The sequence below is a fragment of the Sinohyriopsis cumingii genome, chromosome 1, assembly GCF_028554795.1.
Source record: "Sinohyriopsis cumingii isolate HCF-2022 chromosome 1, ASM2855479v2, whole genome shotgun sequence".
Classification (NCBI taxonomy): domain Eukaryota; kingdom Metazoa; phylum Mollusca; class Bivalvia; order Unionida; family Unionidae; genus Sinohyriopsis; species Sinohyriopsis cumingii.
The window spans coordinates 89,352,704-89,374,337 of record NC_142961.1 but is presented as its reverse complement, the minus strand read 5'-3'; the positions used below and the strand labels follow the sequence as shown (position 1 = coordinate 89,374,337).

The following is a 21,634-nucleotide window of genomic DNA, read 5'->3' as shown; positions in this document are numbered from 1 at the left end:
GCCAGGTTCCTCTGCTTGCTGACCAATATGTTTTGCCTCCTTTGCTGTATTCAATGGATGGTCTAGGAGATGCAGTCCCACAGGATTTTGGTCTTGCTTTTACAAACATTTTCTAACTTTTATGATCATACACAAAGTACTTGTTCATTCAGGCCCATACATCTTAGACAGCTGCCCGTGTACAGGTACATCTAGTCTGTTGAACCAATTTATATCTAAGCTAGCATGCTGCACTTGCTTAGAAGGTATCGGCTGTCTCACCTGTGCTCTTGCACATTCTCTACAACTGTTTGGTATCTTGTTTTGTACAGTTGCTTTCACTTTGCTGACATTGAGTTGTCCTGTGCTGTGATTATTCAGTTTTTAGCTTATAGAATGGCCTGTTGTACATTGTTGTCCAACATCCACATCGTTACTCCTTCTAAACTACATGGAGGATTGCCATGAAACTTTGCACACATGTTCATTCCAACAAGGTCTAGTTGGTCTCACATGAAAATGTGTTCCAACATCCAATGTGGCCACTACTGCAGCTATCTTGAAATTTTTTTTTATTGCTACTCACCTTGAATGGAAGAACATTTCTATGTGGGGTTTTCACAAGAAGACTTCTTATGGTGTCAAGTTGATCCTGAATAAAACTGGTGATTTCTGGGCATCCAGTATGGTCATTCTAGGGGCAATTTTGTAAATTTTGCTGTTGCTACTTAGTCTGAAGAGATGGTCATATCAAGATGGGGTTTCCACTGAAAGACTTATAATCTTTTGTTGGTCCTAATTAAAAGTGGTGCTGATCTGATATTCAGTCTGGCCACCACAGCAGCCATCTTGAAAAATCATATCAGCATGGGGTTTACACTGGAAGATAAAAATGGCTAATCTGGTATCCACCATTGTTGTCATCCTGAATATATTGTTGCTGTTCCTCTTACATGAAAAGTTGTATCAGCATTGGGTTTCCATAAAAACAACTACTTATAATGTTGAGTTGTTACTAAAGAAGATGGTGCCAATCTAACATCGAGTATGGCCACTATTGCAATCATGTTGAAAATCTTGTTGCTGCTTCTCTTTTAAATGGAAAGTCATATCAACAGGGTTTTCACCAGAAAACTAATTATGATATCTAGTTGGCACTGAATGAAAATGGTGCTAATCTGACCTCAAATATGGCCACCATGGTAGCCATCTTGAAATTCTCATTATCACTCCTCCTACATGGAAAGACATACAATTTTACCAGAAGACATCATAATGGTGTCTAGTAGCAGATGAAGGGGCCCCGAGTGGCCGAGTGTCTAAAGCGCTTACTGTTCCGGATCACTGCCATCTCACCTCTGTCTGCGTGGGTTCGAGTCCAGTGCTTGGCTAGCGTGGGTACGTGGGAAAGCCTGCCAGTAGCTTCTCGTGGGTCGGTGGTTCTTCCCTGGGTTTTCCAGGGTTCTTCCTCCACCAGTTATACTGGCCGCCATGTATAGCCTATCTTGTTCTGGAAAATGGCGTTAAACCCTACAACAACAACAAGTAGCAGATGAAAATGATACCAATCTGATAACCATCTTGAAAATCATGTTAACACTACTCCTTCATAATTCATGGATATATTGGCATAGCGTCTTCACAAAAGAACTTTGTATGATACCTGTATGGTATCTAGTTGGTCATAAATGACAGTGGTGTCCCTCAAAAATCCAATATGGCTGTGACAGTGAACATATAGAAAATCTTGTCACTAATTCTTCTGAATGGTTGGTCATATTGGCATGAGGTTGTCACCAAAGTCTTATAATGGTTTCAAATTGCTGATCTTCCATAAAATGGCTGCCACAGCAGCTACTTTGAAAATCTTATTTCGCAAGAATGTCAGAGATGATTTCAACACTCAGCAGATGAAGAGAAGAAATGATCTTACCCTGAATACTTGGGAAATATTTTTGGATAGTAGAGTATTAGTCCCATTGAGAGACTTTTGTTTTCATTAGTTGTCCAGTTGGAGACCACTCCAGGTACCTTCACTTGCATTTTGTTCTGTTTCCTTTAGACTGTCCATGCATTGCCTTCTTCAGTCCTCATGTTCTTTCTGTGCATGTCCTCTGCCAGTAATCCTTTCCTTCATTGTCTTTGAGAAGACCTTCCTTTTGAACTTAAGTGGTTAGAGCATCCACCTCTGGTGAGGGAGGTCACAGGTTTGAACCCCAGCCAAGTCATACCAAAGATTTATAAAGATGGTATAGTAGCTGCCTCTCTTGGCACTCAGCATTAAGAGGTTAGTGTTAGGACTGGTCAGCCTGGTGTCAGGATAATGGGTGAGATACATTGCTTTTTGTCTGGTATGATGCCTCAATACTAGACATCACTATATACTGCCACATTGCAGATATCTTAGCAGTGTGACTATAAATTGTTAAAGCTACTTTAAAAGTCCAAACACACACCCTGCTGAGCTAAGGCTAGGAATTCTTCATCACTTTCTCTGATACTCTCCTAGCCTCCTATTTTCTGCATCTACAGTCCTTGAACAGTGCTTATCAGACCCCTTCCCCCTTCTTCTCAACAACAAGGTTCTGCTTGTTTAAATCACCTCTTGGATACAGTGTACCATGAATGGTTGGTAGTGAGGCTGTTGTTGATGACATCTGTAATGCAAGAAAATTATAGAAGCAAAACAATCATAAGCACTCTGTGTACTACATACTGACAATCCTTCTGGCAAGGCAAATTACTCTATTTGCCTTGGCACTAAATAACCTACTTGTATCACTGTGCCACAATGTTTTAAATGAAAAAGAAAACCTGGAAATGAATATTTATAATGTTTTTGTAATAATGTCTTGCATAAAAGGTTTGATATGTGTGAAGTTCTATGTGACCCACTGTTATGCGTTGGGGTGGGATGCTCCCAATATTTATTTGAATTACTGTGGAATTCCCACCGTGGCTCGTTCTTGTAGGAAGTGAGTTTAGTAATAGAGAGAGGTAAAGCTCCAAGCCCCTAGTCAGCAGTGCCGACAATTAAATTATTAAGAACACAAAGGTGAAATTCAAAAGAATAACAATTTAATACAAATTAAACGATATTAATTTCTCAACCAATCTTCTTCGTCTCAACCATGTAACAACCTATTTCATCATGTGATTATAGTGTGAGATGGCTTTACCCTGTACCTGGTTTCTACTCATCTGTGTTTACTCCGCCAATTCCATTCCTCCTTCCGGCGTTCTCCGTACTCCGATTCTTCCTATCTTCTTCCCATTTTATCTCCTTTTCTCCTCCTCCTTCTCTCTTTCTTTCTCCAGCAACTAGGTTTGTTCTCAGCCTACTGCCTTGTTCTATCCTGTCTCTCTGAGACTCGGGACTTGACTACCCGGTAGTTCTGTCCCCAAAAGCTTCCTATGAAAAACACAAGTACGTTAGCATTTGTGTTAGCCATCTTGCCTCACACTACATCAACAATCAATCATTAGATAAAGGCTATCTACATCTTTGGTCACGCATTCGTGCACATCAAAAAACCTACACGTTCTTATAGAAACAACGTTGCAATAAGAGCAGTATCCTACTTATCATACAGAAATCACTAAATTGCATCACATCGATATATATATATTCTTAATCTCATTATTCTCAACAATATCACAACAATCCGATGCATTTCTGTACATTACACTCCCACAAGTGTACACAAATATCCATATTATTTAAATTTACACACTGCAACCATTTCCAAAGTTACAATTTAATTCAGTAATTGCAAAATCTAGAATATCACATAAATAAATACACTAGTTTACTACGAAGTAACTAAATAGCGAATTACAATATTAATTCTGACGAGCGAGCAATCTACATAATCATAGCTCATTTCTCAAATATGCATGTAAATTAAACAGTACAAAGGTAATTCTACGTAGATTCTAGTAAGTAAATATACATACTGCACAAAATTACAATTACAATGCCATAACATTCTGCAACAATCAAGCAAATAACTCACTGACCTTTACGAAGCTTTCTGTCCTTGAATGTACCAAGGGTTTTCCCGCCAAATCACGAGTGGCTTCCAGAGCTATTTCTACAACATTGTCAGCACGATGTTTCACAATCAATAATTTGTTCCCAGCCCAAATGACTGTTAAATTCTGGTTCGAATTGATGACCCCACCCTTTCTCAGTTCTGATTGGATATCAATTCTACCCCAGTCAGTTCAACTTAACAGACAAGCCCCAGGCCTACTGTCAAAGTGGGGAGATTTACAACAGCATCGAGGGTCCATTGTTCGAGCACAAAGCTTCTAATGTTTACATGTTAGTTTTAACACCTAACGAAGAGAACTCTTGTACAAACACAAATCGCCACGGCAGTGCAGGGTCAACATACTCGTGGCGCTAACCCCTTCCTTTGTTCCTGACTTACGTAATCGCGGGCAGGCAAATGTGACAATATGTTACTTTCAAAGGCTGCCTTGTGCTTTGGTATCTTGAAAAATTGGAATAAAATGGTTCATAGTATTTTTGTAACTGACCCACAACATAATGAAATGAAGTAAAAACCCCACATTGAGTTATAGAAGGAGAAATGTTGAAATATTACCAAACTTTGTGATTCCTTCCAAATACTCTAACCATGTGTGCCGTTTTCACCAATATACACTAATAGTGTGACATTGAAAATTTCTGGGCAGAAAATGCTTTTCAGTTAAATCTACCTGCATCAGTTATATCTACGCATAAATCATTATATTATTAAATGTGTCCTCACAGATGGTGTCTGCACAGGAGCAAGAACTGTTGGATTCAGCTAGGAAAATTCTGGAGACCACCCTAGAGTTTATCTGTCAGGTTTCCGTGGCAACTACAGCTGCTGGTGCCAGCCAGGGTCACAAAGCAACTATCAGGTTCCTGAAGGCTTTGCAGCACAAGTCCTATGACCTGCTGGATAAGGTACAGATTAATATTAGCAGCTGACATAATGTTATCTTTTTATTATTATATTCTCTTTGAAGAAAGACATAAAGGGATAAATTCTGTACATTCCCATTGTATAAATTGTTACCCTCTATACTTGCTTATAAGTTGAGTCAAACTTCAAACAACAAAGATCCAGATCTGCCATAGCTTAATGTGTCTGCAGGTCAGGGCCATTTTTGTTCATTATACTGTTTACTCCAAATGAACTGCACAAACCAAGATCTGCTGGCACATTATGTGACAACAGATCAAGGTCTGTGCATTTGCAGTTGATTTCGTCTCTTAAGTGAGTATATACAGTAAGTAGACCTGGTTGTTTAATGGGTTTGTGTTAATGTTAAGTTTTTAAAGATCCTCTTCATGGATCCTGTGAAGAGGCATGGAAAGTAATCTCTCTTGACCAAAGCATAAAAAAGATAATAAATGCTTGAAATAGGACAGATGGTTTTGGTCAGAAACTAAAAAGAAAGGGATGGCAGATTTGGTCCTTGTTTTTCCTTGTTTATATTTTACCCTCAAACGTAGTCCAGCATTGTCATTGCCAACTTTTATTTCCTTTCCTCTGATTGTAATGCACATGTTATCTTCATGCTTTAAATAAGCTGATTGCACTGCTGATGAAGGAAGCCTTATCATCATTACAGACTTTATGCTTACATTCTTCATTATTAAGGCAAATATCCAGAAAATTTATTTTTTCTTTTCTTTTTTCCTCATGAACCTACTGTTCCAACTCTATGGTCTTAAACTAAGTACCAGAAAAGAGTGAAAACCAACAAGTTTAGTAAAATAAAATAAAAAATTTATTTCTCTAGAATACAGTGTGAAAATTTAAATAGAACCTACAGCAGTGTGAATTAAATCCCATATTGTCCCAAATGTTGCATCACAAGTCCAAAAGTATAAAGTATTCTGAATGAATTCCAATCTTGAATGTGCTGATATACCAATAGCCTGGAATAGTTTTGATGTGCTAACAGTTTTGATTGCACAATGATATATTCCAAAATGTCTGTAGATGAATTCACAATAATTCCAAAATAGTGATTTAGTCCAAAAGTACATGTATTAATGAGCATTTGTTGTTGTTGTTGTTGTTGTTGGGTTTAGCACCATTTTTCAGTACATGATAGGCTATGCATGGCGGCCAGTATTAATGGTGGAGGAAGAACCACTGACCCACGAGAAGCTACTGGCAAGCTTTCTTACATACCCACACTGGCCGAATCCTAGACTCAAACCCATGCAGACAGTTGAGATGGCAGTGATCCGTAATGGAGAGCGCTTTAAAACACTCGGCCACTCAGGGCCCGATGAGCATTTGTAATTCAAATGAATAACTTAAAATGACAGATTCCTTTTAAATTAACTCTGAATGCAACTGAAGTTAATGATGGGAATGAATAATTCTGAAGTAAACAACCTTAACATAAAACCTATGACACAAGGAGAGGATCACTGTCAAAAGTTCATTTCTAGAACATTCCAAGTTGTAAACAAGATCAGGAATTTTCAAGGAGAAAACCAATCAGATCCAAGTAGACATGTTTGACTGCAAGTAATAATCATCTTAATATATAATCTACAATCATAGATAAAAATTAGCTATGTACGATGTTGTTTACAAAATGATCCTTACAATCTACAATCATGAACAAAAAACATTAAATACACTACAAAATGGCAATGCATTCCAGCAGGAACCAGACAGATTGCAAGAAAAGGTCTAGTTCAGTCAGTGTAAACATAAAAGGTATGGAATTTGTCACAAATGGTAAACTGGCACAAAAACATATGTCTGCTTAAACTGATAACTGGCTATTAAGGGTGCATTTTACATACCCACTGGACAAAATTAATTTAATCTACAAGCATCTGACACCTAAATGTATGGCTTAATACCAACCCATGTATGAAAATTTATATTTGTAATTATAGGAGAGTAACTGAAAATTTACATTTGGATGTACTTCAGCAAGACTTTCTGAACTACATCAAGCTCACTGTGACCTAATTTTCATGCTGAGTGATGTTCATATTTTCAGCAATTTTTTTCATATGTCCTTCATATCTTTCACCTTGTTAAATCTAGACTAATCAGACAGTACCTCTTCTGTAATGAAACTTTATTTGTTGATGTATTTTAATGAGTAAGTATACTGAAGTAATATTTCTTTTGTCCACATGTTAGCTTAGTTGTTTGTTCAGACTCACAAACCACTGGGTAATTGGAACCCTTTCCAGACCAGCTTGAAACAGCTGTCATAATATATCTGTTTGCAAGGCTGTCATTACATGTCTCCTTGCAAGCTTTCAACTCCCATTTCTGTCATTACATGTCTCCTTGCAAGACTGTTAATTCCCATTGCTGTAATTATATGTCTCTTTGCAAGGCTTTTAACTCCTGTTGCTGTCATTACATATCTCCTTACAAGGCTTTTAACTCTCATTGATGTCAATTACTTATCTCCTTGCAAGGCTTTTAACTCCCATTGTTGTTATTACATATCTCCTTGCGAGGCTTTTAACTCCCATTGCTGTCATTACATATCTTCTTGCAAGGCTTTTAACTCCCATTGCTGTCATTATCTACTTGCAAGGCCTTTATCTCCCATTGCTGTTATTACTTGTCTAGCAAAGCTTTTAGCTCACATCACAGTCATTACATGTCTCCTTGCAAGGCTGTTAATTCCCATTGCTGTGATTACTTATCTCCTTGCAAGGCTTTTAACTCCCATTGCTGTCATTACTTATCTCCTTGCAAGGCTTTTAACTCCCATTGCATGGGGCCCCAAGTGGTCTAAAGCACTATCCGTTGCTATCTCACCTCTGTCTGCATGGGTTCGAGTCTCGGATTCAGCCAATGTGGGTATATGAGAAGGCTTGCCAGTAGCTTCTCGTGGGTCGGTGGTTCTTTCTGGGGTTTTCCCGGGTTCTTCCTCTACCATTAAACTGGCCGCCATGTATAGCCTACCGTGTGCTGAAAAATGGCGTTAAACCCTACAACAACAACAACTCCCATTGCTGTTATTACATATCTCCTTGCAAGCTTTTAACTCACATTGATGTCATTACTTATCTACCTGCAAGGCTTTTAACTCCCATTGCTGTCATTACTTATCTACTTGCAAGGCTTTTAACTCCCATTGCTGTTATTACATATCTCCTTGCGAGGCTTTTAACTCCCATTGCTGTCATTACATATCTTCTTGCAAGGCTTTTAACTCCCATTGCTGTCATTATCTACTTGCAAGGCCTTTATCTCCCATTGCTGTTATTACTTATCTTGCAAAGCTTTTAGCTCACATCACAGTCATTACATGTCTCCTTGCAAGGCTGTTAATTCCCATTGCTGTCAAGTGGCCGAGTGGTCTAAAGCACTGTCTGTTACAAATCACTGCTATCTCACATCTGTCTGCATGGGTTCGAGTCTCGGATTCAGCCAATGTGGGTATATGAGAAAGCTTGCCAGTAGCTTCTCGTGGGTCGATGGCGTTAAACCCTACAACAACAACAACTCCCATTGCTGTTATTACATATCTCCTTGCAAGCTTTTAACTCCCATTGCTGTCATTACATGTCTCCTTGCAAGGCTGTTAATTCCCATTGCTGTCATTACTTATCTCCTGCCAGGCTTTTAACTCCCATTGCTGTCATTACTTATGTCCTTACCAGGATTTTAACTACATTGCTGTTATTACTTATATACTTGCAAGCTTTTAACTCCCATTGCTCTCATTACTTATCTTCTTGCAAGGCTTTTAGCTCCCATTGCTGTCATTATCTACTTGCAAGGCTTTTAACTCCCACTGCTGTCATTACTTATCTATTTGCAATGCTTATAACTCCCATTGCTGTTATTACATATCTTCTTGCATGGCTTGTTACTCCCATAGCTGTTATTACATATTTCCTTGCAAAGCTGTTAATTCCCATTGCTGTCATTACTTATCTCCTTGACAGGCTTTTAACTCCCATTGCTGTTATTACATATCTCCTTGCAAGCTTTTAACTCCCATTGCTCTCATTACTTATCTTCTTGCAAGGCTTTTAGCTCCCATTGCTGTCATTATCTACTTGCAAGGCTTTTAACTCCCACTGCTGTCATTACTTATCTATTTGCAATGCTTATAACTCCCATTGCTGTCATTACTTATCTTCTTGCAAGGCTTTTAACTCCCATAGCTGTTATTACATATCTCCTTGCAAAGCTGTTAATTCCCATTGCTGTCATTACTTATCTCCTTGACAGGCTTTTAACTCCCATTGCTGTTATTACATATCTCCTTGCAAGTTTATAACTCCCTTTGCTGTCATTACTTATCTACTTGCAAGGCTTTTAACTCCCATTGCTGTCATTACTTATCTCCTTGCAAGGCTTATAACTCCCTTTGCTGTCATTACTTATCTATTTGCAAGGCTTTTAACTCCCATTGCTGTTATTACATATCTCCTTGCAAGGCTTTTAACTGCCATTGCTCTCATTACTTATCTTCTTGCAAGGCTTTTAACTGCCATTGCTGTCATTATCTACTTGCATGGCATTTAACTCCCATTGCTGTTATTACATATCTCCTTGCAAGCTTTTAACTCCCATTGCTCTCATTACTTATCTTCTTGCAAGGCTTTTAGCTCCCATTGCTGTCATTATCTACTTGCAAGGTTTTTAACTCCCATTGCTATCATTACTTATCTATTTGCAATGCTTATAACTCCCATTGCTGTCATTACTTATCTTCTTGCAAGGCTTTAAGCTCACATCACAGTTATTACATGTCTCCTTGCAAGGCATAAATTCCCATTGCTTCATTACTTATCTCCTTGCAAGGCATTTAATTCCCATTGCTGTCATTACTTATCTCCTTGCAAGGCATTTAATTCCCATTGTTGTCATTACTTATCTCCTTGCAAGGCTTTTAACTGCCATTGCTCTCATTACTTATCTTCTTGCAAGGCTTTAAGCTCACATCACAGTCATTACATGTCTCCTTGCAAGGCATTTAATTCCCATGGCTTCAGCATCAGTCCTATTTACTAGTCTGTATACTATATTGAAACGTGTTCCTGAGATCAATGGTCAGAGATATATATTGAAATTTGGTTTACTGTATATACTTGCTTATAAGTCGAGTCAAACTGCAAACAACAAAGATCCTAATCTCCCTTAGGATAAATCACCTGCAGATCAGGCTGTACATTGTTTGTTCTATAAATTGTTTCTAACAAACTGCAAAGACCCAGATCTGCTGGTGCATTATGCAACAGCAGATCTGGGTCCATGCAGTTTGTAGTTGGACTGATCTTATAAGCAAGTATACATGATATGTCAGCTGTACTTTTAGTGGGGAAAATAAATGACAGCTGCATTCCAAAGTTTATTAGGTAAAGACTAGCATATTTAGATTAAAACATGTTTTATGAATATATTTACTCATAGTCTATACAAGTGATATACGTTTTAGGATGGATTCTCTTAAATTAGAGTCTGTCTCTGAAAGGATGTTGTTAATTTCTCAGTTTCAAACAGTTCTTCATATCGCTTCTTGCACTGCACTTGCTTTGGAAATCTGTACCATTATATGTCCATAATTTTGAATCACTTTTTATTTAAAACTGATTTTAAGAGTCATATTGATTTGGGTCGAAATAAAACATTTCCTTATTTTAGCTATACTGGTCAAAGATCAGAAGAGCTTATGGGATTACCTGTTGTTATTTCTGTTCCTTCTGAACTAACCTACCTGAAACTTACACATGCACATTCATCACATAGTCTAATTGGTCATAAATGAAAATGGTGCCACTCAGACACACAATATGGGAGCCCATGTGGCAAGTGGTCTAAGGCACTTACTTTTACAGCTCAGTGACATCTCACTCTGGCTGCATGGATTTTGTCTCAGTCAACTTGGGTACATAAAAATGCATGTACATCAGTGTCGGACAAGGTGTATCAGTGTGCCAGTATCCGTGTTTCACTAAAGGATTTTAGATGTCATTGATGTCAAGGTGTGTAAATATACCAATCATTTCTCCAACCTCACCAAAAATCATTACACTTCTGTATCATATGTGCATGGACAGAAAACATGTAATAAGTTACACAAAAGTGAGATATTTTTTGAGTAGCAAAATAAAATTTGCTTTCTTGCTGTTAATACATATTGATTTTGAGCAGCAGAAGTTATGATGCATGCAGTGGAGATTTTTCAACTTGTCAGCATGACAGTAAATGTCATGTATTCTCATTTGCATATAAATCCAAATGCTGTTCAGAATTGGAGTAATTTCGGGTAATCACCTGTCCAAGATCTGGTAGTTGCTTTATTCCCCATAAATTATATTTTATACTGAATGATTTGTTGATGTTGTTATTTATTTCTCAATAGATCTTAGAATTTGTCTCCCTTGCAACTTGCTGCTCTATTTTATATCATCTGATCAGGAACACATACTGCACTGGAAAAGGATTAAGTGATTAAGTAATGCCAACATATCAGATTGATGCTTTCACTGGGGAAGCTTTAAATTGCATCTGAAAATTAATCTTTTTAAAAATACAGCAATCTTGCATATTTTTCTGGTATCATTGTTGATTGAAACCCTCACTGTGCTTTTGGCTTAGGCATCAATGACCCTCTTAGGATATGATGAACATTGATACCAAAAGAAACATGTATATGTATTATCCCTGCATCAGCTGGTTTTTTTGTTTCATTTTAAAACTTTTTATCATTTGTTTAGTTACCAAATTTTTTAAAATCACATTTGTATATAATGTTAATCTAATAGACCCTAAATAAAATGTACAGAATAATGAATAACTGAGTAAATAGGAGAAGGTCTTGCATGTATCCCAAGCAAAAATGATGAAGATATCTAGAGGTGATTTAGATGCTGATTGAGATCTGATTTCCTTGTACACAACCTTAATTGTGTGGTTTTCATGTTTACTTTTGATTATCATCATTTATGAAAATAAATTCCATGTACAGTTTGTTTGTACCAGTTATTTTGAATTACAGGTTGTAAGCCTGTTCCCAGAGCGAGTCTTCATAGAAGTTGTGTCCAGCCTTGTGTCACACCCTCTTTCTAGTATTCGCAGGAAGGCACTGGATATGCTGAATGTAAAGTTACAGGCACAGCGAGAGGAAATTGATAAACAGAAGGTATGCAATCTCAGCTTTCTTTACAGGTTTAAAATAAGAAACAATAGATGAATCACAAGACGAGGTTGCAGGTCAATACAAATGTCTAATTTTCAAAACTTTAATGTTGAAAAATACCTTGTTTTAAATAAAATTCTATATATTCATTTAATGTAGATTTATTTTATTTGGTTTTTTCAAAGAGAATGTTCACTACAACATTTAGATACTATTTCTACTCAAATTTTATTGAAAAAAAAAAGAATTTTGTCTGTCAAAGATAAAAAGATATTATGATACAGTATTGTCTCCATTTTGAAACTTGTCCTTACTTCCTTGTTATTTTATATCATGCCAAAAGTATTCTCATAACTTGCTTATTAAATGACAAAAAGAGAGGGACAATGCGGTTATACAAATATGAAAAATATAAAGATATATTGCTAGATGCTGTAAATAATAACATATTAGTCAGATAATCAGCAGACTACTATATTATCCAATAATGTATTTTAGTTATACAAATGTTTCACAAATCTAGTGTTGTCACTAAATTTGCCTAATTTTTGTGAAAATAGATAATTAAACCATATTGCCATGATTTTGGTTTTTATTTTGTACAGGAGAAGCTGTTCTTGCCCCTGGTTGACAGGCTAGTTACTTTGATTCAGGAGAGTGTGTGGGGTAAAGACATTACAGAGGAGTCCCTGATTAATGGACAGACAGCATTCATTAGTCTGAAACTTCTTTGTAAAATACTGGGAGACAAACACACACACACTTTCATACAGGTAAGGAGAAAACTTGGGGGTTTTAATCATATCAGTCATTGTTATCACTACCAAATCTCTGTACTTGTAACCAATAGCAGGGCTACTAACTATTGCCAGACATTATTTCACTTTGTGGTCATTTTTTAAAAAAATTACCAGTAATATTTTCAAATTATTAAATCCAAATAATTACATATACGAGTATTGTGCATTGAATATTGTCATGAAATTAATAAGGACAGTGCATACCATATATGCATTTCTGAACGGGAATAGTGGCATGAAAATGTACAAATATTTAAATTGACAGTATTTTTATGTACTGCAAACATTAATAAATTCCAATATTTTCCCAAGATTTTTTTTTGTATATCACACTTACGCTTACACGATGACCCCTACTCCATATGAATTAAATTGTTAGTGAAAATAAACATTAACTAATACCAGTTTCAATTAAAGCTTTGAGAATTCAGCTTTATTTAGGAATCTACAATGTTGAACAGAACATGTTGCAGTAATTGGTTTTTCTGATAGTTCTTAAAAAATCTCAGATCTCCCATGTTTCGCATGATAACAGCTGTTGGCTGTAATATTTTCCTGGTGAGCAAAAAACGGGAGCAAAAAAGACAGTATGCAATAGCAGGACCAATCTTCAAAAGATTAGCACCTTCTTGCTCAGATCAACTTTGTCTTTATGACTTCAGGTGCTGAAAGTGTCAGTGGAGATGTTTACTGGTAACCATGACAACCAGCAGGTATCTGCTTGTGCACTGTTGTGTTTGGCCGAGATCTGCAGCACTCTTAAAGTCCATATAATACAACACCTTCCCCTCTTCATGCCCCAGCTGCTGAACATCTTGAGCAAAGAAGAGGCCTTGTTTAGGTCAGTCAGAATTCATGAAGTGCTAGCATGGGACTAATAATGTCAGCCAGAAATTTTCAGAATTTTCAGGGAAAGCACTAGAACATCTCATAATTTTAAATAAGCTGTTCACATCAATATTTGCCTGCTGTCTGCTTGTTAAGCAGCAATGCCTCCAAAATGTGCTATTAGTTAATTAACTTAATTTGTTTCCTGTTGATTCTAAGGATATACATTATGATGATATTATGTTTTTGGAATCCACTTTGGTCTGTTCCTTTATAAATGGAAATGTATGTGGCTTATGGATTTTATACATCATTAACATGCGTGACATGGTCTGCATGATCTGATAGGAGCAGTTGATAAGGTTGTGCAAGTAAACCACATTTTTCTTTGACATTTTGTATTCCATCTCACCAGAAAATATTGACAGAGAATTTGCAGGCAAACACGATGTTACCCTTTGTAGACGTTTATTTCATTTAACTTGAACTAGAGTGCTCTCTCACCCTGTTTTAATTAGAACATATTTCATAGTTTTTCCTTGACAGTATTTGTTTATGTTGAATGTAGTCATTTCTATTTGTACTGCACTTTCTACTTTGGTTTTATTTTATATAAGTGGAAGTGCTTGTGGAGTAGATTGTCACATTGCAGACATCATAGCAATATGACTAAAATTGTTAAAGCTACACTAAAAGTCAAATCACGCACACACATGTGTCTTAGTGACTTTACAAGACCATGCAGTTAGCATGCATATCATGGTCATTTTGTCAGTTTGGGCTTTATCTGTCGATAAGGTTGTAGACTTGTGTATCTTTGATATCATTACATTGTAGACTTGTGTATCTTTAATATCAATACATTGTAGACTTGTGTATCTTTAATATCAATACATTGTAGACTTGTGTATCTTTAATATCATTACATTGTAGACATGTGTATCTTTAATATCAATACATTGTAGACTTGTGTATCTTTAATATCAATACATTGTAGACTTGTGTATCTTTAATATCAATACATTGTAGACTTGTGTATCTTTAATATCAATACATTGTAGACTTGTGTATCTTTAATATCATTACATTGTAGACTTGTGTATCTTTAATATCAATACATTGTAGACTTGTGTATCTTTGATATCAATGCATTGTAGACTTGTGTATCTTTGATATCATTACATTGTAGACATGTGTATCTTTGATATCATTACATTGTAGACTTGTGTATCTTTAATATCATTATATTGTAGACTTGTGTATCTTTAATATCATTACATTGTAGACTTGCGTATCTTTGATATCATTACATTGTAGGCTTGTGTATCTTTAATATCAATACATTGTAGACTTGCGTATCTTTGATATCATAGACTTGTGTATCTTTAATATCATTACATTGTAGACTTGTGTATCTTTAATATCATTACATTGTAGACGTGTATCTTTGATATCATTACATTGTAGACTTGTGTATCTTTAATATCATTACATTGTAGACTTGTGTATCTTTAATATCATTACATTGTAGATTTGTGTATCTTTAATATCATTACATTGTAGACTTGTGTATCTTTAATATCAATACATTGTAGACTTGTGTATCTTTGATATCAATGCATTGTAGACTTGTGTATCTTTGATATCATTACATTGTAGACATGTGTATCTTTGATATCATTACATTGTAGACTTGTGTATCTTTAATATCATTATATTGTAGACTTGTGTATCTTTAATATCATTACATTGTAGACTTGCGTATCTTTGATATCATTACATTGTAGGCTTGTGTATCTTTAATATCATTACATTGTAGACTTGTGTATCTTTAATATCATTACACTGTAGACTTGTGTATCTTTAATATCATTACATTGTAGATTTGTGTATCTTTAATATCATTACATTGTAGACTTGTGTATCTTTAATATCATTACACTGTAGACTTGTGTATCTTTGATATCATTACATTGTAGACTTGTGTATCTTTAATATCATTACATTTAATTGATACTAAGATGTCTCTGAAGAAAAAATAGATGATGGTGAGGATGATGTTAGGATGATGATGATGTTAATAATGAAGACTACCTTTTGTTTTGCTACAGCAATGAACTGTATCTGCTCAGTGTTCTGACTGCTGTCAGTAAAGTTACAGAGAACTTGGCTCACTTCCTCAGTCCATGGCTTACAGACTTACTCTTCCATGTAAGTATGAAACCTACTTTTGCTATTTTTGTTGGGTTTTGACATAGTGGTTACATGTCTGGCCAAGAGAATATCTCTTGTTCACATTAGAGGATCATTGTCAGACTTTTCTAGCAAATACTTAAAGGGAAAGGATTATCCCTAAAGTGTATGTTAAGGCAGTCAAGTAAATGCCTTTGCGGTCTTAAATAATATATTTTTGTTGTTCAAAAATGTAATACTTATATTGTTGTCCCAATGTCTGCTCATTCCTGATTGTTGAGTGATCTGCACCTCAGTTGTCATAAAATTTAATATAAAAATTAATTGGTTGCTATAGACATTTGTAGTGATGCTGGATGCTAAACTGGGTCATGACAAGAGGATGTCTGGTATAACCATTACCAGTGCAAAGTATTATGCATTTTTTCCAGTACATGGTGCCTTGATTGTGACAATAAATGTACTGCTTATTATTATTCAATTATCTTTCTTTCCTTTATAGAGATGCATGTAAGGCTTGGTTTTGTTTTATTGTTTTGGACATCAGTAGAAATAGGTTATTTAGTGCTAAGGTTATTGGAGTCAAACACATTGCCCTAGGGTATGCAATTGTAGCTAATCTGGCCTGATACGAGGTTAGGATTCATACCCATACTCTTGTTGATCACGAGTCTGACACACTAACCACAGAACCACCACAGATTATACTTCCATAATAATCACCTCTTATGATATTTAAAAGAGCACATCAGGCAGGTCATACATCCCAGAGCCCATGGGGGGGGAGGGGTGGTGCATGTAAGGTAAGGCAGATTGTTTATATGTGTGACATGTAATTTATGTGTTCTGATGGGGGTCTGAAGCCTATGTTTCCAGGGGGGTGTCTTGACAATCCAGGGATCAGACAGGCTACAAGTGATATGAAATATAAGTAACAGTTATCTAATTTTAGGATTGTTTTCTATTAGTCAAGTGTTTGAAGAATTTTAACAATTTCAGAGAAAATTCTACATTCAACATTGTCAGAATTTGTTTAAATAAATTACATTTTTGAGGGCAATTTTTTTAATATTTATGTAAAAGACAGAATGCATTGTATAAGAAACCAGTTCATAAGAGGATAAATGGGTAAAAAAATGGTGGCAGAAAATAAAGAGGAAAGAAGATCATTCATCAAGAAAACAATGTCTGGGGTTATTTTGGCCAACAATGTTGAAAGTATTCAAGGTTGTAGAAGTAAAGGAATGGATACATGATTATTTTTTTCATTGGACCCTAAGTATTAGTTACTGTGGACAGGTAGGTAAGGCTCATAGAAACATGTAGCATGATTGTTGACATTTGCTTCTTTTAACCAACCTGTTTCCCATTCTGAATGGGCTGCCTTGATTCTGAAATATTGGTGCAAGCTTATGGGCTGGCAAATCTGGTTCAGGGATCAGACAGCCTGCATACATATATGTAAGTGACCAGTTTGTATATTTTTTCTGGTATGGTCTCTTCAAAAACAGGAGTTATTACATGATGGACACAAATCAAATACAGTATATACCTGCTTGTAAGTCGAGTCTACCTTCAAACAGCACAGACCAGATCTAATGTGTCAGTAGATCTGGGTCTATATGTTGTATTATGAGTAATCAGTCATACAAGCAGCATAGAACCCTTACCTGTGGGTACATTATGCTACAGAAGATAAGGATATTTATTGCTTGTAGTTTGACTTGACTTGAAAGAGATTATATAGGGTATCTAACATGTCTTATTTTTCAAAGTGTGTCATGTCAAGCCAATAGTCAGACAGCCAAAATATATTACCATTCCAATTTTTCATATCTTCCATACTTGCCTCTACTCCCAGACAGTGATCCATAGGTCATAAATGGATCTCCCTGCTGTCACTCCATGTATAAAGTTTGATAGGAAAAATATTTGAAATTGTTACTGAAATTTTAGTCAAGGATGCCTTGTTGATGGTTACCCAAGGGCAATATAACCACAAAATTTCATGAATTTCACCCAGCAGTTTAGGAAATATGGTAATTAACAGACATACAGCTGGACAGAAACAGGAGGAGACATGGTTGATGCGTGTATCAGTGTCCCCTGCTAAAGCATGGGGATAGCAAGAAACAAGTCGATATTTATTTCGGAAATATGTTCTGTCTGGATAGAGGTCAAACAGTCAATATGTGTATTTGAAGTTAGTGACATTCTGGTATATACGCAATAAACAAGTTTTGATTTATTTCTAGGTGTGTGTCCTGTTGGGCCAGGCAGCAGAAGTAGAGGTTCTTAACAAGCCACAGTTGCAGTTGAGACTAAAGGCAATAAGGTACAGTACATCTAATTTCACTTTGTTTTATTTGTTTCATTATTTTTCTGTGTTATCACACAATAATTTAAGTATTAGATTCTGCAGTTTTCTCACATGCTTAACAGCACTTTACTTGCCTCGGTTAACATACTGATTGGGTATATATGCTATATCCAGAGAAGACAAGAATCATCTCTTTTAACTTTGTGTTGGATATCACCCCAAACTTAAAAGGACAATTCGAGTGTGTTCTATATATGGTTTGTATTATAGACCAGAAATTAAACTGGAGGAAACTGAATTGAATTCATGCAACAAAGATTCTGTGCATGAAGCCTTCAAGGATTTGAGCAATTTCGGTTCAACTTCCAGCCCCCAGAATTAGGATTTGTTTTCACTAACACACAAGATGACAATAGTAAACTGTTTAACGATACTACCTAAATTTCCATTGTTTCAGCTAAAATCAAACAGAAGCTAATTCCTGTTTCTAATTCAACATTAAATATTTATTAGCATCAGCTCAAAACAATAACAAGTGTATTTCACCAACAAGAAAGCTGTAAGACCAGGTTCAGGCTTTTTCAAAACACTCTTGTTCAAAAGCTGCCACAATTTGGTCTGCTTCTAATGACCTGTTCTCTCTTTGGTTTCACATATCTCTTAGTTACATACTGAAGTCCTCTGAATCAACAGCTCTTGTTTTAATTTTAATCTCTCTTTCCCATGCAAAATGTGTGCAAACAAAAAACAAAAATTGTTTCTATTTTGTGTGTTGACAAAAATACACATTTTAAGGCATTTATATTTAGGAGATACATTTATAAAAGTCACTGTCATAAAAAATTGCAAAGTTTGAGACTATTTTATCAGTGTAGTAATAAAGCCATTAACTACATTGGCACAGAATAAAAGAAAATTGATGCAAGTCAGTTTTTACCTTTAAAAAAATCACATTTCCTGTGTTATTAAACACCAATTAATCAGTCACCTATATAACTTAACAAAAACAAAAATCTTTGATTTCACCTGTGCAGTATATGGCTGTTTTTAAACTAAATAACAAAAGAGCAAAAACTAACAAGTTGTGGAAAATTCAACAAAAAATTTATTTTCCTTGAATACAAAGTGAAAATTTGAAAAGAACTAGCAGTATTGTGAATTCAGTCCCAAATAATCAAGAAATTTCTTCACAAGTCCAAGTGCACGATGTTCCAATTGAATTCCTGTGGTATTCCAAATAAATTCCAATATTGAATGTGTTGATATGCCTGTAGTTTTGCAGATGCTAATGTGCCAGTGGCCTGGAGTGTGGCATTGTGCTAACAGTCTCAGGATGTATCATAATAATATAATCCAAACTGATACCGCTCCGGTGGCCTAGTAGTTAGAGCATCCGCCTCGGAAGTGGGAGGTCATGGGTTCGAACCCCTGCCAAATCATACCAGAGACTTACAAAAATGGTACTAACAGCTGCCTCGCTAGGCGCTCAGCATTAAGAGGTTAGTGTTACGACTGGTCAGGGGGCCCCGAGTGGCCGAGTGGTCTAAAGCGCTCTCCGTTACAGATCACTGCCATCTCACCTCTGTCTGCGTGGGTTCGAGTCTCGGATTCAGCCTATGTGGGTATGTGAGAAAGCTTGCCAGTAGCTTCTCGTGGGCCAGTGGTTCTTTCCGGGGTTTTCCCGGGTTCTTCCTCCACCATTAATACTGGCCGCCATGTATAGCCTATCATGTGCTGAAAAATGGCGTTAAACCCTAAAACAACAACAACAACAACGACTGGTCAGCCTGGTGTCAGGATAATGTGACTAGGTGGGACATCATGCTACATGTCTGCGGCATGATGCCCCAGTGCTAGACATCACTGTAAACTGCCACACTGCAGACATCATAGTGATATGACTGAAAAATTGTTAAAGCTAGATTAAAAATCCTAATCACACACACACACAAATCCAAATTGTCTTTGTCTGAATTCACTTTAATTCCAAATTAAAGATTTAGTTGACAAATATTATTGAGCACTTAGTAATTCCATTGAAAAATGATTTGAATAAATGAATCCACCCAAATCAAAAGCTCAACACAACAATAAGACTGATTCTGCTTCCGATGTTAAGACAAAATGAATCATTCTTAGGTAAACAAGATTATATACCCTCTACTTGGCCTGAGTTACAATTACCATTTTTTGAAAATATGAGCCACTAGGAAATTTCCATTCTGGAACTCTCTCAAGACTGTAACTTTAACTCAGATTGAAGTAAAATTGTTTGCTGCAAATAATGATTGAAATATTTAATCCACAATGATAGAGAAATATTTGCTATGTATTATATGGTTTACAAAATAAAGATCACTTGTCAGGTACACCATTAACTTGATTTTGGACAAGGTCAGGTACAAAATACAGATGTTCTTAACATATAATCATTAAAAAAGCAAACAAATTATTAAAGTTAAATATACATAACAGGTGATCATTGTTGCAAGGAAACCTTTTCCTCTTGCATAGAGCAATTCAACAAATATTCATCTCATCTGATAGTGAATTGTTTTCTTGAGCCCTGTAATATACATCACTTTCTTTGGAATTGTGGTGTGACACTATGAACTAAGAAGAAAATTGCAGAATTGTTTGTAACTAATGGTTCAATTAGGATCTGTTTGTGCAATTTTCTGTGTAAAGTAGTCACATCTTGTGTACCATTGTGACTTCAGGCATTCGCTGGCCACACTTCTTCCCAGCCGAGTTCTGCTGCCAGCCATACTGACCTGCTATGAACGTCTTCTACAAGAAAGAATTGTAAGTACTAAAGCAGTTAGAGTTATCCAAAATATATTGAGGGAATGGGGAGGGTTTATAGATGAACACGATCATGTAACCTCAAACTTCGTAGGTAATAGAGAAATGACTCAGGATGCATGTACCTCAAAATATAGTGTTTTTTGTCTTTATTACAGTCAGTAATGAAGTAAAGTGAACATATGTATTAGGACAAGTGTGTTATCGTATTGTTCAGTCGAGTACAGTCGTCTGTAGCATGTTAGAGTTACAGTTGCAGTTCTCCCTCACTGTTACACAGTACAGTAATGCCAATTTATCTTGACATGCTTGGGCCTGCAGTAGTGTTGTTGATGTAAGTTAATGTTAACATAAATGTTAGGGGTGGGGATAAAAAAAGCAAATTTCTCTTTGACCTACATATAAGGGAAAATAATCTCTAAAGGGTGATGTGTCATTAATGAGTAGGATTTACACTTTTTGAGAAAATAAACAATAGAAATTTTGATTAAATGTAGACAAAATCTGTCTGCAATGCACTTGTAATATGACAGCTTACATTTCTGTTATCTTT

At 36.0% G+C, this 21,634-nt stretch overlaps 1 protein-coding gene across 1 annotated transcript in view; it reads left to right on the top strand.

The window, feature by feature from the left end:
- The window catches only part of LOC149807312 (HEAT repeat-containing protein 1-like), a 178,280-nt gene that overhangs the window by 88,099 nt on the left and 68,547 nt on the right, over window positions 1-21,634 (top strand). Inside the window, exons 31-37 of the mRNA XM_089965190.1 lie at window positions 4,763-4,942; window positions 11,995-12,138; window positions 12,741-12,908; window positions 13,598-13,776; window positions 15,875-15,974; window positions 18,212-18,291; window positions 20,997-21,081. Of these exons, the coding sequence (XP_089821316.1) occupies window positions 4,763-4,942; window positions 11,995-12,138; window positions 12,741-12,908; window positions 13,598-13,776; window positions 15,875-15,974; window positions 18,212-18,291; window positions 20,997-21,081 (936 nt within the window). The remainder of the gene's footprint in view (window positions 1-4,762; window positions 4,943-11,994; window positions 12,139-12,740; window positions 12,909-13,597; window positions 13,777-15,874; window positions 15,975-18,211; window positions 18,292-20,996; window positions 21,082-21,634) is intronic.